The sequence below is a fragment of the Tenrec ecaudatus genome, chromosome 15, assembly GCF_050624435.1.
Source record: "Tenrec ecaudatus isolate mTenEca1 chromosome 15, mTenEca1.hap1, whole genome shotgun sequence".
Taxonomy (NCBI): Eukaryota; Metazoa; Chordata; class Mammalia; order Afrosoricida; family Tenrecidae; genus Tenrec; species Tenrec ecaudatus.
The window spans coordinates 27,821,429-27,832,888 of record NC_134544.1 but is presented as its reverse complement, the minus strand read 5'-3'; the positions used below and the strand labels follow the sequence as shown (position 1 = coordinate 27,832,888).

The 11,460-nt window shown below is 58.8% G+C and overlaps 1 protein-coding gene across 1 annotated transcript; it reads right to left on the bottom strand.

The window, feature by feature from the left end:
• Positions 1-939: 939 nt before the first annotated feature.
• Positions 940-10,939, bottom strand: ZBTB7C (zinc finger and BTB domain containing 7C). The gene is made up of 2 exons (XM_075532495.1): positions 9,726-10,939; positions 940-1,594 (listed from the first exon to the last, which is right to left on the bottom strand). Exons 1-2 carry the CDS (start codon positions 10,937-10,939, stop codon positions 940-942), a joined length of 1,869 nt encoding a protein of 622 aa, XP_075388610.1.
• Positions 10,940-11,460: the final 521 nt, after the last annotated feature.

Here is an 11,460-nt window from a genome sequence, read left to right as displayed (position 1 = left end):
GTTTCCAAGGCCCGCAGGGGCGATCCTTTAGCAGGCTGAAAGAATTACCACGGGTGCTGTTTCCGCAGAGAGGCCTCCGCTGCCAAGGCCCCGAGAAAGCTACAGCCGGAAACGCATGCAGAGGAAACTCCTGGGGAGCCAGGCGTTTGGTCAGCTGTTCAGGGATCAGGGTGGAGGGAGGCAGTGCTGCGTGTTAGTGAGGTCGGGACCCAAGGAGTCCCAAGAGACTCCGCGTATAGAGGTGGGACAGACCCCAGAGGGTGTTCCCCGGGCTTGCAGACACACACCGTGGCCTGCTGGGAAAGTGGGTGGTTGGGATCCCCCACCCTTGTCTCTTGGGTCCTCTCCGTCTAGTTTTGGCCACGTTTCTGAACGCGACTAATGTACAAGTGCATGGGACACGGTGACACAGACAGGCAGTCACCAGGGACTTCTGGAGGGCCAAGCTCCTCCCCTCCCGAGAACTTGCTTTGGCTGTGGGGTGTGTGTGTGTGTGTGGGGGGAGCGTATGTGTGTTCGTGCGCGTACGTCCCCTTTCACAGCGGGATGAAATCGAGGCACACAGGGCGGCTTGGTGGGTCACGGGCAGAGGACAGGGTGAGGGAGCAACAGTCCAGCCTCCAGGTGATCCGGGGCCCGACTGGAAACGACCGCAGTTCACAGCAGTGTGGGAGGGGCTCCCCAAAGGCCAGTGGTGCGCCACCAGGAAGCCCCGCCCACTCACACCTGCCCCTCCAGGGCCCCAGCCCCCACCCTGCCCGTTGTCCCTGCTCTGTGGACCGGACTCCTGGACCAGAGGCGGGAGGGGAGGGGGAAACCGTCGCAGCCACTCAGCTCTGCACAGGGTCCCTTTTTGTTACGGAAACGGGCAGTTCACACCCTCCGGTGGGCCTTGGTTAGGCCCAGGTGGGGTAGGGGGCGGGGCGGGCCCAGCTTGGCCTAGTTGTTGGCTTCGGACATGGAGGCCACGTGGTTGAGGCCGGCCAGCCCGGGGAGGCCCGCCAGGCCCGCGGCCCAGGGGTCCGGCAGCGGGAAGTAGGGCCGCGCGGCTGCGGCCACGTTCTCGGCCAGCGCGAAGGCCAGGAGGCCCCCTGCGTTCCTCTCGGCCTCCAGCTGCGCGCGCCCCAACAGCTTCATCTGCGTCTCCTCGAACTGCCGCTCCAGCTCTTGCAGGCTCAGGGCGCCCTTGGGCGCCGCCAGGAAGTGCTTGGCTGGGCTGGGGCCCGGCAGGCACATGGCGCCGCCGCCCAGGTGGCTGCCCACGTCGCCCAGCGCAGGGGGCATGACGAAGGCCGCCTTGTCGGGGCCCGGGCCGCCGGGCCCGAAGAGCAGGCTGGCGGCCCTCCAGGCGGCTGGCTTGCGGCCGCGCCGGGGCCGCGCCATGCGGCAGCTCTGGCGCTTGATGTGGCGGTGCAGGTGGTCGGAGCGCGTGAAGCTCTTGTAGCAGAACTCGCACTGGTAGGGCCGCACGCCGGTGTGGATGCGCATGTGGTTTTTGAGGTCGTAGTTGTGCACGAACTTTGCGTTGCAGTGGATGCACAGGTAGGGCCGCTCTCCCGTGTGTTTCCGCATGTGGATCTTCAGCTTGTCCTGCCTGTGAAGCAGAGCCCCGAGTCAGTCCTGCAAGGAATCCAGGGGCCACTCCCACACGCCCCTCTGGAACCTGCTGGGGGCTTCCTAGGAGTCAATTCTGGGAACAGGGCCATGCTCAGTTCTGCTGCTGCACTATCCCAGGGTAGGGCTGAAGGGGGTCAAGGAGGGGCAGGGCCTAAAAGGCCTCTGCACCCCCAAACCAAACTCCTACCATCACTGCGAATGCTGACTAGTAGTGACCCTGTAGGGAGGGGTAGAACTGCCCCTGTGAGTTTCTGAGGCTGTTACTCTTGGGAGAGGAGTAAAAATGGCCCTCTTTCTCCTGCAGAGTGGCTCATGGATTCAAACTGCTGACCTTACAGTTAGCAGTCCAGTGCATAACCACTCACCATGCCAGGGCTCTGCTTTGCACCCCGAACCTTTATAGAATCACTCTGCCCCTTAATAACAGAGACCTGTCTCACAGACTGGCAGGGACTGCATGTCCACTGGGTCATTGGTATCTTTTGTCCTTCAATGTCCTTCAATGTCCATGGTGCTGGGCCCATTTATACAGGTGGCACTTGAGTGACCAGCCCACACCCTCTTGCCCAGAGCAGGAGACCCCACTCCCATCTGGGGCCCCATCCCACTCCAGGGCTGCGGAGTCCACTAATCTGGGCGTATGGAGGCCGGGCGAGCCAGGCTCAGTCCCTGCACGGTGGTTTCTCAGCCTAAGCCCTGGCTCTCCTCTTTGTCTGCAGACAAGCTCGGGGTTTACAAAAGATCCAGGTGCAGCAGGAATGCCGCCTAATCTAGGGCCAAGCATTTGCCGGTGTGAGCAGTATTAGTCAGAGGAAAGGCATGGGATAGGGGTGGCTAGGGGTGGGGCCCCATTGGGGGTTTGGGAGCCCCTGCTTCAGCTGCAGGCCCACCACTAATGTGCTGGGAGTCTTCATGCAAGTCACTTAGGCTCTCGGCAGTGCGATGAACCTGGGGTCAGTCAAGCATCCTCACTATCCAGGGCAGAGGGTAAGAACCTGGGCTAATGGAAGGCACATTTAACACCCGCCCCCTGGGGGCTTGAAAGGAACAGTGATGTGAGAGGGCTCTTTTCACCATGGACCAACTTAGGGGGCCTGAGCTCTGTTGTAGAAATGAACTAGCCAGCTGAGAGAATTCCGGGCTGCTCTCTCCCCATCATTCTGCTCCCCAAGCTCTTTCCCCAGAATCCCATCTCCTCCCTGAAGGTGGGGCTGAGGGAGGAGGCCATCCAGCCTGTGGCTTCAGGCTCAGCTCTGAGGTCGAATGTCCCCCAGCACGCTCAGTCAGATAGACAGCATGCTAGGAATAAAACCTGGGACCGCAGGGTCTCAGCTCTGGTGTCCAGTGGCCACTAGAGGGCCCACTGGCTCTCGTTTTCAGGAATGGTTCCTCGGAGGTGGGGCAGAGAGCAATGTTTACAGGAGCCTGGAAGGGGGGGGGCATTGCACACCTGTCCCTGTCTTTCCCACTACCTGCCCCTAGCTGCAGAGCAGCCCCCTGCTGTGACACTCATCCCCTCCCACTCCTTCTGTCATCCAGCTTCCGTCCAGATGGCTAATAAGGGGCAGAGATCGGGACAGTCCTCAGGTCTGGACAGTACAGATCACTGGGTGGGGCCTGAGAGTTGGCATGGTTCACAAGTTGCCAGATGTTGCTGATGACTGTAGGATAAGCACCCCCCAAACCCACTGCCTTTGAGTTGATTCCGACTCATAGGGACACTGGGTAGGATTGCCGACAGACCCGAGCTTTGTAAGTCTTTATGGGAGCAGACAGCCTCATCCTTCTCCTGAGGCCTGGCTGGCGGGTTTGAACCAGGGACCTTGCAGTTAGCACACCTGACAGGGCCACCAGGGCTCCAGTAAGCTTCCCAGGGCCCTGGAAACACCAAAGAACTCCAGTTCTGTGAGCAAGGGGACCGAAGCTGTCCCGGGTCATGCAGTGTCCTCATTTATGGGTGACCCTTTCCCGTGTATGTAGTGTTGAGTGGTTTGGGGGCAAGGACACTCTCACAACAGGGGCTGCACAATTCTGACCTCAGATGCTCAGGGAGCGCTTGCTTAGTGGCTCAGAGCAAATGGAGGGGCCATAGCATGGACTGGACCGTGCGTGCCCACCATCCTCCTTACAGAGGTGGCTCCATCTCATTGAGGGGCTCTTCCTACACCCCCTTTCCTTTCCCCACCGACCCTCTACCAAACATGATGACCTGTATAGTGAGTGATCTTTTGACTTTGTAGATTGCAGCTTTTCTAGCCTGGCCGGTTGGCTGGGCTGCCCTGCCAGGTTGTGGAGACAGCAGTGTGCATGGTCTGAGCTCCTGGCTGCTCCGTTTCAGAAAGGCGGTCCCCTGGCTAGGTGTTCAACACCCCCACCCCCACCCCCAGCCTGATGCTTAGTCCCACCACCTCTGCAAACTCTGACAGCCAATTAAAGAGGGAGGCACATTCTCAGAACGCCCAGACTCTAAAACCCAGAGGCGCCTCTGTGGCTTTAGCCTCCCCTCCTGCCCTTTCCTTTGGAAGCCCACCAGTCACAGCTACTTTGGCCTTGTCTGTCTCCCTGCTTCCCGAGCACTGAGCGCTCATCTTCGGGAGGGATGTGGGGGGTACCGGGGCGGAGGCAGGAGTCTCTGGCCCTCTCTAATGGTTCCCAGTGAGCACTATGCTTCCCAGCCATGTACGCAGACTTGGTGGTGACCCGGTGGTGGAGACAAACCCTCTTCCTGCTGCCCCTGCTACTGACCTAACGTTCTCCGCACGAGGTTCCCAGGCTGGGCTCTGGGCCTGGCTGCCAGATGGCGGGGATGACTGAGCATCTGGCTGCCAGGAGGAGGGCCCTAGAGATAGAGTGGGGGTGGGGCTGGGGGCTGGGTGAAAACTGGTGGGGTCATGGGTGCCCCTGTGGAGTGCAGAGGCTCTCCCCTCTTTCTCTGGAGGGTGAATTGTTTTGGGGGTAGAGGTGGGCTGGCCTTGTCTCTAATCTGGCCTGTACTACTTGGCCCATCTCTGGAGGCAGAGACCCTCAGGAACTGGGACCTGGTGCTCCTGGCAGGGGGGTGCACAGCTGTGCTCTCTGGGAGCCCCTACCAGGAGGGCTGGGTGAGGCCTGATGCCAGTCGCTGCTGCCTGCAGCTCAGGACTAGTGTGGTGGGAGCAAGGGGAGGGTGTCCCAGAGACTTTCCCAGGCCTTGGCTGCAGGGATGGCTGGCAGAGTGATGAGGAGGGAAGATGTGGGTGGGCAAGTAGAGAGAGAAGGCAGGGATCCTCTGATATTCTCTGGGTCACATGTCCCCTGCTTGAGGCTGGGCTGTGGTGGCACCTCTGAAGACCCCTTTCTTCCCTCCTTCCCTCTGGCCCCTGGCTCAGATTTCTGGGATCAGAAGGCCCGGGGCCCTGAGGAGGCAGGCCTGACCTTGGTTCTAGGCCACCCTGTCCTGGCCATTTGGGGCTGGGGCTGTTCTCTGCTGCCAGTCCACGTCCCAGTCATTCTCAGAGGAAAGTGACCATGGGCTGGGCTGGGAGCATGTGTTTGGGATTCTGAGTCTAGTGCTTATTGGTCTGACCAGAGCTAAGTGAGGACAGTGTGGGGTCAGAGAAACACAGTCCAGCCGGGGGCTCCTGGGGTACTTTACATCTGGATAGATCAGGGCGGGATTACCGGTGGGACAGGGGGAAATGAGGAACAGTTTTAGCACTGGCTTTCAGATACCAAGTGAACAGAGAACACCTTTGTTGGGAGGCCTAAGTCCTGCTCTGGGAGACCCAGGGAAGGAAAGTAGTGGGCAGGCCTTAGGGACAAAAGGGGCCTTGCTGGGAGGAACCGCCCCCCCCCAGGGTGCAGTTGCATTATGGGAGTTAGCCCCTGAGGCTGAATTTTCTTGTCTGCACCTAAAAGTCTGAGGGCAGAGACCCTTAGTAACTCATAACGCACTCACTCACCACCATTGAGTTGATGCTGACCCTCCATGATGGGGGTAGAACTGTCCCTGTGAGTTTCTGAGACTATAACTCTTAACAGGAGGAAGATGCCTGTCTTGTTCCCAAGGAGTGGCTGGTGGTTTCAAACTACTGACCTTGGGGATCACAGGCCAATGTGTAACTACTATGCCACCGGGGCTCCTTTGGAACTCAGCTCTCCTGCTGAGAAGGGAGGGCTCAGATTTCAGGACACTCCTGCAGAAAAGCAGTGCCTAAGAGGCCTGTGGGTCCCTCTCCTTGCCTGGGGTCCTGCTCTGGCTTCTGGGACATTGTGGGGGGATTGGCTCCAGGGAGTGAGTGGCCTTGTTTTGCCCTGAGTCTGGACACTTTAAGCCCAAGGGGCAGCCTCTACTGCTCTGAGCAGCTGATGCACAAGCACTGGGGTTCAAGGCAGCTGGGAGAAGGGGATTGGTCTGGGTGGGGGTGGGGCATAGGGAGAAGTAGATGGTCTTGGTGGGGATCCGATCTGGGGTCTGGGACAACTACAGGGAGCAGCAAAGGCCCTGAGAGAGCAGAATGGGGTGATTGGGGGTGGGAGGGGCGCCTGCAAGACCCAGTAAGACACCAGACCAGGAAAGTCTCCCCAGGGGCTCCTCTCTGACTGGGAAAGAGAGGACCCTCCTCTCTGACTGGGAAAGAGGACTGGGAAAGAGAGGACTGGGAAAGAGAGATCTTCTGGAAGCAATACAGCTGCTGCTGCTGGAGACCAGTCGGCCTGAGGTCCCGCCCCATGCTTGGAGGCAGTGGGAGGCTGTTCAGAGGCCCCCCGGAGTGGCTACCAGGAATGCACGGGGAGGGAGGGAGGGTCCTGGAATGTACCTCCCTTAGACTACTCAGCCTGTTTGTTGTCAGAGGCAGTGACAGTGAGGAGCCCTGGCGGCACTGTCCGGCAAACACTGGACTGCTGACCATCGGGTCCAAGGTTCAATCCCACAAGATGCTTCGTGGGGGAGAGAGGAGGCTGACTGCTCTTGTAAAGAGGTGCCAGGGCAGTGGGGGTCGATTCCTAGGTGCGATCCAGATGAGAGCAGGTGGACAGGCCTCTCTCCCAGGAAGCAGCTGGTGGAGTCGAACCACTGACCTTTGGGTTAGCAGCCTCCCCATTGGCCACTCTCTCTATACACCAGGGTGCTGCAGCCCAGACCAGGCAGCCTTCTCAGGGACTGTCCTCATGTTGGAGGCGAGCGGTCAGGCTGACTGCCTTCTCTGTGAAGGCAAGACCTGCAGGCTGCACAGACCTGAGTCGCCCTGATGGAGGCCCCATGGGGAGGGGTGCAGACCCTGCTCAGAGAAGAGGAGGCAAAGAGGTGGCACAGAGGGAGGTGGGGGCTGGGGGCTCACTCTGGTCCCCTGAGGTCACATCCCCTTGAAGTTATAGACCTGGGGTTCTCCTGCAGGGAGAGACATCCCCTTCAGTCAACCATCTGTGGAGAGAGAGGCCTGGGTAAAAAAAAACAAAACACACACACACACAACTAAACCTAAACTCACTGCCATGGAGTCAATGTTGATTCATAGTGACCCCTCCTGTGGGCCTCTTAGACTGCAACGGTTTACAGGAGTAGAAAGCCCAGTTTTTCTCTTGAGGAACTGCTGGTGGTTTCGAACTGTGTACCATGCTGGATCTCAGTGCAACCTGTAACCACTACTCGGCCACCGAAGCCCAGGTGGGGCTGGAAAATGAGGGTGGTTGTGCCTGTCTTGGCCAGAGAGGGCACTGGTGGTCAACCCGGCCTGGGAGAGCATGTCTTTGAAGCCTGCTGCTGGAAGTCAAGTTCAGATTGCTTCCGTGTTTCTCCTCCTGGCCTTTCCTCATCTTTGCCAAGCCTTGTTCTGGGACCTAACTCGGCTCTGGGGGTGCTGAGGGACCTTAGGAGAAGGCTGCAGGGGTGTCAGCACCATTAGTAAGGGAGGGGATGCTGAGGGGAGGGGACTCTTGGGAACTTTGTGGCCGGCAGTTCTCCAGCGGTCACGGGAACAGAGACCCTTATGGTGAATAGTGTTGGGCTCAGGTCACCTCAGAGATGTGGGACTGCAGACAGCACCCTGCCCCCTTGTCCCAGGATTCTCTCTCCACTGTTACCTCAAAGGATCCGGGAGACTCTCCCGAGGGGAGAGCCCAAGGCCCCATTGGAAGATTGCCCTTCAGAGTCATCAGTTGTAGAGTCTGTCACCAGGAGATACTGCAGAAACTTCCCCAGCAGGAGGATGCCTGACTTACAGACCTCACCTTGCTTTGTTCCTAAAAGCACTCTCACTGGTTTGATACCTAACCTGTTTCCACGCATCCCTCCCTGCCCTCCAAGGCCTAACGAAGCCTGGGCACCTGGCATCAAAGAGCATGCCCTCAGCAGTCCCCACGGCTGGTTTCCAATACATATGGACCATGCAGTGTTTCAGGTGGGCTCTTGGATGGGGACAGGGGCAGTGGAAAGAACCTAGTCTAACATGTCAGGGTCATGAGACAGGTATCATGTCCATGTCAACAGACTGAAATGACCAACGGAGCTGCTTACCCAGAATTATCTTATTGTGGGCATGACTGGGAGGGTCAGTGTCTGGCCAGTGACCATCAATGCACCCAAGGGCTGAATTTCCCATCAATGAAGCCTCACAAGGTCTAGAACCCTGGTTGCCCAGTGGGTTACTCATGGGTCGGTGGTTCAAACCCTCCAGAGTCTCTGCAGGAGAATGGCGAGGTTTTCTACTCCTGTAGAAAGTTACAGTCTGGGAATCCCACAGGGGCAATTCTCCTCTGTCCTACAGGGTGGTTATGGGTCAGGATTGACTTGATGACAATGAGTTGGTTTTAGTTTAAGTGGTATAGTGGGTTATGAATTAGGCTCCTAACCACAAGGCCAGCAGTTTGAAACTACCAGTTGCTCTGTGAGAGAAAGATGAGGCTTTCTACTCCTGTAAAGAGCTAGAGTCTAAGAAAGCCCCAGGGACAGTTCCGTTCTATCGTAGAGGGTTGATATCAGTGGGCTTTGACTCAATGGCAGTGGGTTCTAGGAAAGAGCAGCGGTTTGTAAGGCAGGTACTTCAGTGCCTCAAAGTGACGCCTAACACGGAGAGCCAGTGGGAGAGCTTGAGAAAAGGCCCAAACCTTTAGGTCTGACCCTGGAGTTGAATGTCAGGGCCTTCTGGGGTCTCTGATGCCCCCTAGCCACAGGTTTTGCTATCACACAGAGACTGGGCCTCAAGCTCCACTTCTGCCCAGTCGCGGCACTCCCCTGACCTGGTGGCTCACCTATAAACCAAGTGCATAGCTCCACCTCCCTGGGGGGAGTGTAGGGAGCGCAGTGTAGGGCAGCTCTAGGGGATCGAGCCTGCTTCCCAGAGGCTGTGACTTCATGGAGCCCTGGTGGCACACTGGTTAAAGTACATGGCTGCCCCTGGAAAGGTCCGTGGTTGGAACCCAACACCTGTTGCCTGGGAGAAAGACGTGGCAGTCTGACCTCTCAAAAAGACCATGGCCTCAGAAACCCTAGGGGGCAGCTCAGTCCTGTCCTGTTGGGTGCTTGTGAGTTGGGTTTTGGTTGCTGTTAAACACACACACACACACACACACACACACACACACACACACACACACAAAACCAAACCACAAACAAAACGAAAACCAAGCTCACTGCTGTTGAGTTGATGGCCACTCAAAGTGACCCCATAGGCCAGGGTAGAACTGCCCCTGAGAGTTTCCAAGGTGGTAACTCTTTCCAGAAGTAGAAAGCCCCATCTTTGTCCCAAGAAGCAGCAGGTGGTTTGAACTGCTGACTTTTTGGTTAGCAGCCCAACGTGTGCGAAATACAGGGGCTGCACTCCACTGGAGATCTTGGAACTGGGGGGCTAAAGACCCCTGGATTAATAGTGGGTAAAGGTAGGGGGTTGGGGTGGGGGTGGCCATGCCCTGAGACCCTTCACCTGTGTCTTAACCAGAATGGCTTTTTCCGTCATCCTCAAAGATGTGCTAGACCTTGATGTTCCATCTAATCCTTGTGCTGGAGAAAGAGCTGTTAATATCCCATCCCCGGACCTGGCTTGGCCTCCTCCTAGCCATGACCTATGTGTAGGATCCACTTCTCACACAGCGCCGCCCTCGGCCCGGCCCCGCCCCGCCCCACTGCGCACCTGGTGAAGCGGACCTCGCAGATGTTGCACATGTATGGCTTCTCCCCAGTGTGCGTCCTCATGTGCCGCGGCAGCTTCCCGGCCCCCATGATGATTTTGTGGCAGATGGGGCACTGCTGGGAGGCCTTGGGCTTCAGCTTGCGCTCCTCCCCCAGCGGCCAGGGCGGGAAGAGCCCGCCCAGGTGGGTGGCACTCAGGAAGTTGAGATAGGCACCGTAGTCGTTCTCCGCCTTGATGGGACCCAGCGGCCCCCCGGGAAGGTCTGGGAACATGTCCTTGAAGAAGTCGCTGGGGAAGGGCGGGGGCGGGGCCGGGGGCAGCTCCTCCTTCTCCTCCTCTTTGATCTTCCTGTTCTTGATGACCAGGTCCAGGGGCCCGCCATCCAGGGGCTGCGCTGGCAGCTGGGCCAAGGCCCCGAAGTCCCCGGGCCAGAGGTGTGGGAAGAAGTCCGGGGCGAATGGCGAGAGGGAGGGCCGCCCATCGGGGATGCTCGCTTTGGGGTACAGGTTCTCCCTCAGCAGGGACTCGATGGAGAAGTCCCGGATGACCCCCAGGTGGTCGGGGCTGCCCTCCGGGAAGGGGCCGGGGAAGTCCCGCGGGGTGTCGGCGAAGGACTTCTCTGCAAGGTGGTCCGTCTTGGAAGGGCTTTGGTGGCAGTTGATGTCCTGGGCGTCCCGCAGGTTCTCTGGGTCCGCGAAGTCTTCCGTGTCGTCATCGTCCTCCTCTTCCTCTTCTTCCTCCTCCTCCTCGTCCTCCTCATCGTCATCGTCCTCCTCCTCCTCGTCGTCCTCCTTGTCGTCCTCGCAGCCGCCGCCGCCGGCCCCGCCGGGCGCCATGATCTCCAGGCACACGTTCACGACGCACGGGATCTCCAGCAGCCGGGCGGCGTTCAGGATGTGCTGCACGTTGGCCGCGGTGATGGTGAGCGTGGAGGTGTAGGCGAACTCCAGGATGGCGGCCAGCGCCTCCGGCTGCACGAAGTCGATCTCGTATACGTGGGGCTGGCTGGCCAGGGTGCCGGCCGTGAAGAGCTTTTTGAAGTACTTGCTGCAGGCGGCCAGGACGGCGCGGTGCGTGCGGTACTCCTGCTCCTGCGCCACCAGCAGCACGTCGCAGAGCAGCCCGTCCTGCCGCTGCTGGTTGAGGCTGCACAGCACCTCGCTGCTGTGGTTGGGGAAGGGGATGCCGATGAGCTCGTCAATGCCATGGGCCATGGTCTCCGCCTGAGCCCTGCCGGATGGACGAGAGGGAGACCGAGGTTAGATAGAGCGGGCCACCCCTCTCCCTGGCGCAGACGCCTGCATCAGTCCGACCATCCATCCGGGGATGGGCCCCTCCCTCCCTTCCAGGGCGGCGGGCCTGGCCACCTGGAGCTGGCCTGGGGCGTCTCCATCACCTCTCTGAAGCCAGCATCCCCAGACAGGGGACCCCTTTCCCTGTCACACACGGCCCCTTGGGCCTGAGAAATCGACAACACACCTCTGATGTGTTAAATTGCATCACGGTTAGGAGCCCTGGTGTCAAAGTGGTGACACTTTGGGCTGCAAACCACAAGGTTGGCTGTTCCAAACCACCAAGCTGCTCACAGGAGAGAGAGGAAGCTTTTTACTCCTATAAAGAAAAGCTACAGTGGATCAGTCGGTTAGCACGTGGTACTTATAAGGCCAGACTAAGCTTTTTACTCCTGCAGAGTGTTGCAGTCTTGGAAACTTGCAGGGCTGCTATGAGTCTGCTT